The 3,323-nt window shown below is 36.1% G+C and overlaps 1 protein-coding gene across 1 annotated transcript; it reads left to right on the forward strand.

Moving 5' to 3' along the window:
• The first annotated feature begins 460 nt into the window (after positions 1–460).
• LOC137038357 (uncharacterized) lies at positions 461–2,397 on the forward strand. Its single transcript, XM_067412844.1, has 7 exons — positions 461–536; positions 701–850; positions 1,013–1,134; positions 1,273–1,409; positions 1,482–1,575; positions 1,694–1,805; positions 2,150–2,397. Exons 2-7 carry the CDS (start codon positions 727–729, stop codon positions 2,395–2,397), a joined length of 837 nt encoding a protein of 278 aa, XP_067268945.1. The 5' UTR covers positions 461–536; positions 701–726.
• Positions 2,398–3,323: the final 926 nt, after the last annotated feature.

A 3,323-nucleotide genomic window follows, 5' to 3' on the forward strand; every position in this document is an offset into this window, starting at 1 on the left:
GTCACAGTAGTTTAATGGACGAAATTAATAGGCAGCTAGCAAGTTTCAATGGTGTCAAAGCTGCCACCGTCACACGTTATTTATGTTCTGCGCAGGAACAAACGAGTAACGCATTATTAACATTCTAGTAAATTAGCATTACATTAACATGAAAAAATAATGTATAATAAGGCAATAGTAACCCACTAGTAATGGCTTGAGTATAACCAAATACTAAACAAGGCATCACTAATTATTTGGCTCAGTATTCTTAATTTAAAAACATGATTACTCCTTAGTAATTACTGAACTTATTGTTAGAATTTGAGATTTCTGTAAAGGTTTGAATAATAATTCCATTCGATGGAGTAATACGTGAGTGTTATCACCTTAATAATAATAATAGATTTAATTTATAATGCACTTGTATGTTTAACTTTGTCTTTTTGGTTCCTTTAGGATGCAAACCAACAACGTTGTCAGAGTGAAGTTCAAAGATAGAAAGAAATATATTTTTTCTCCAACAGCTTTTACATTTCAGTCGTTTTTGGAATGTGGTAAGAGATAACAAACTTTAATATTGTTAATATCATTGATACTTTTTCCTCTGAATTTTTCTTTTAATAGTAATATAATACGTGTATTATTGTACATTTAACTGTTTTAGTTCCTTTGGCATTGCTGGCCTTTGTTAATTTGCCAATGGTTTGTCTTCCTTCAGTTTCCAAGAAATTTGATCTTCCTACAATGGATGTTAAAGTCTTTGATGAATCTAATACAGAAGTTGATGAGGAAGCATTCGAATATCTGCTGACACGACCAGACCTTGGTGTCCTTGAAATTGTGATCCCAGGCACAGCAAGTCTTAATGGTAAATTGTTTGACATGCTTGTCAAGTATTGTTTATTCTCAGCAATGTTCACCAATTTGCATAGGCTAATGTGTCTATTGGACTAATTCTCAATAGCTGTGTACCATGCTATCAAAGTAGCTTGAACAGATAATAAGACCATTCATATGATTTATATTTAAGAGTCTTTAAGCTCAAGCTCATACTTAGGCGATACTGAGGCCACATCCGAGTCTGATGACACATCAATGTTGATTAGAAGTCCTCTTGAAAAAAATCAAACTGAGGAACGTCGCCTTGCCCAAGTAAGGATTACCAGTCTTGCCTCTGAATTACATCTATACAGAATGACTTAAATAGTAAAGATATTTGAAGCTATATATATACTTGTCAGTGTTTAATTTCTAATTTCTGCTAAATATTACATAATTTCTCCCCTCCAGTTGATTGAAGATATCCTAAAGAGCAGCCCTGGAGGCGAGAAGGTCATAAACGAATACGCTCGCACTAAAAGTCTGTCAGATTGCAAAAGACGTGACATGGTGAAAATCTTAGTAGCCCATTTGACAAGTGAACATGGGTAGGTTGTTAATACAGTAGTTTGTAAATGATATTTAGGATGTTATGGGTTGTAATTAGTTTGTGTGTGTAGAACAAGCCCTTCCCGACGTTTGAAGGAAGAATATGCAAAGGGAATCATCTCCCTATTCCCATACTTGGCTGACCCCAGAAGCAAGCTTGGTTATGTAAGTAGCTGTTCTCTCAAGTGTTTTGTAAAGATTATCTGCATTATAATTGATGTGGCATTATTTCCTTAGTCTTATAATGTATAAGTACCAGGTCTATGTATTGTTCTGGTCTTAGGAGCATTATTACAATGCAGAAGATGGAAGTGGATATTTGTCGTGGAGAATAAAAACTCTGCAGAAAGAAGCATCAGAGGGACGGATGAAACGCCCACGGCAACCACAAACAGGTGCAATATTTGATGTTTAGTTAGTGATTTTTTTTTAGCTTGGCTGCAAGGCTTGATTAACCTTTTTTTTATTATTAACATAAAACTTGCTTATTTTACTCATCTTAGCATTTGTGACTTTTTTTGAAGTATTTTTTGTTCCAAATTGTGAATGAGGTCAACATAGTGTTACATAGCATCTCTACAAAATATAATCACTGTTCTTTTTAAATGCAAACTTAAATGTCACTCTGAGATATATGCATGTTTTCCATGTTGTTTCATAGTTTTGGTATGAATGTGTTGAGCTTTGGAAAGAAAGGGAACTACAAATGTGGTTTTCATATTGTCTTAAACACTTTCAGGTGGACCAACTGCTGACAGGGATCCCTACAAAGAAGATAGCTGGTTGAACGATGAACGTCAATGTCAAGAAGCAATTGCCCTGATGAAGCATACAGCTGATGAGGCAGTGGTAAAGGAAAAGATGAGGTTAACACTTGCCTATCGCCAGAAGATGCTGCATGACCCTAAAGAATCATCGGATATTCTATCTATTTTCCCGCGATTCCTGGATAGACCAGGCTTGGTATGTGAGACTTTAATTCTTTAAACATGAAAACATACAATATGAAATCAAGTGCTATTGGTTCCTACTGGGGTACCTACTTTAATTATCTTTTGCATTTTGTACAGATTGATCAAGATTTTGGACTTTTATTTGGTGATGCGACCTCTGCAAAGTTGTTGGAGAAGTGGTCAACCAACATGAAACCAAAGGTTATTGCACAGTGTCGTGGCCTCACACAGACTAGTGAGCTCCAATACCTCACCCAAAATGCTGAAGCCAGTGAAGTTGAAGAAGGTAACTACATTGTGCTATTCCTTTAATTATTTAAGAGGAAGTTTATTCAGATCTATAGTTTCAATTGTGGTCACAACTTTACCCATTAGACATGCTTCATGATTCATATGCAACACAGACTTGCAAATGTGTAAACTGTCAGAATAAGATATTTTTTCCCCCTGTCTCTTCAGGTTGGGACAGCGACATGTCTTCTGTTCTGATGCTGGTTCACCTTTTGCCACCCTCAAGTCAAGGCCGCAAAAGACCGGGAAAGATCTCAGCTAGACAAGCATGTGATTGTCTTGTGAAATTCATCAAGGTGATGCTACTGATGGAGCAGATTAAATGACACCAGTTCATAATGTTGTTATTTTATGACCTTGAACTTAGTTATTTCTTAGACATGTACTTATAGATCCATATCTTCCAAATTGTTGTTCTTGTGCTATTATTTTCTACGTAGGAACAATCTGTTGGAAGTATGTAATAGAGAAACTTTGGTGGAAGACATCACTGTATCTGTATTCATCAACTGTTAAGTCACATTGGCACTAATGTGTTTTTACTCTTTCACAGACTGGTACTAGTATCCAGGGGCACTTGGACAGCATTGGAGAGAGTCTTCAGCCGTATCTACTTGTTGTTGGGCCAAAGAGAAGTAGGGTCCAGTCTTGTTTTATTGTAATTGACCA

This window comes from Pseudorasbora parva, chromosome 13 (assembly GCF_024679245.1).
Source record: "Pseudorasbora parva isolate DD20220531a chromosome 13, ASM2467924v1, whole genome shotgun sequence".
In the NCBI taxonomy this organism is placed as follows: domain Eukaryota; kingdom Metazoa; phylum Chordata; class Actinopteri; order Cypriniformes; family Gobionidae; genus Pseudorasbora; species Pseudorasbora parva.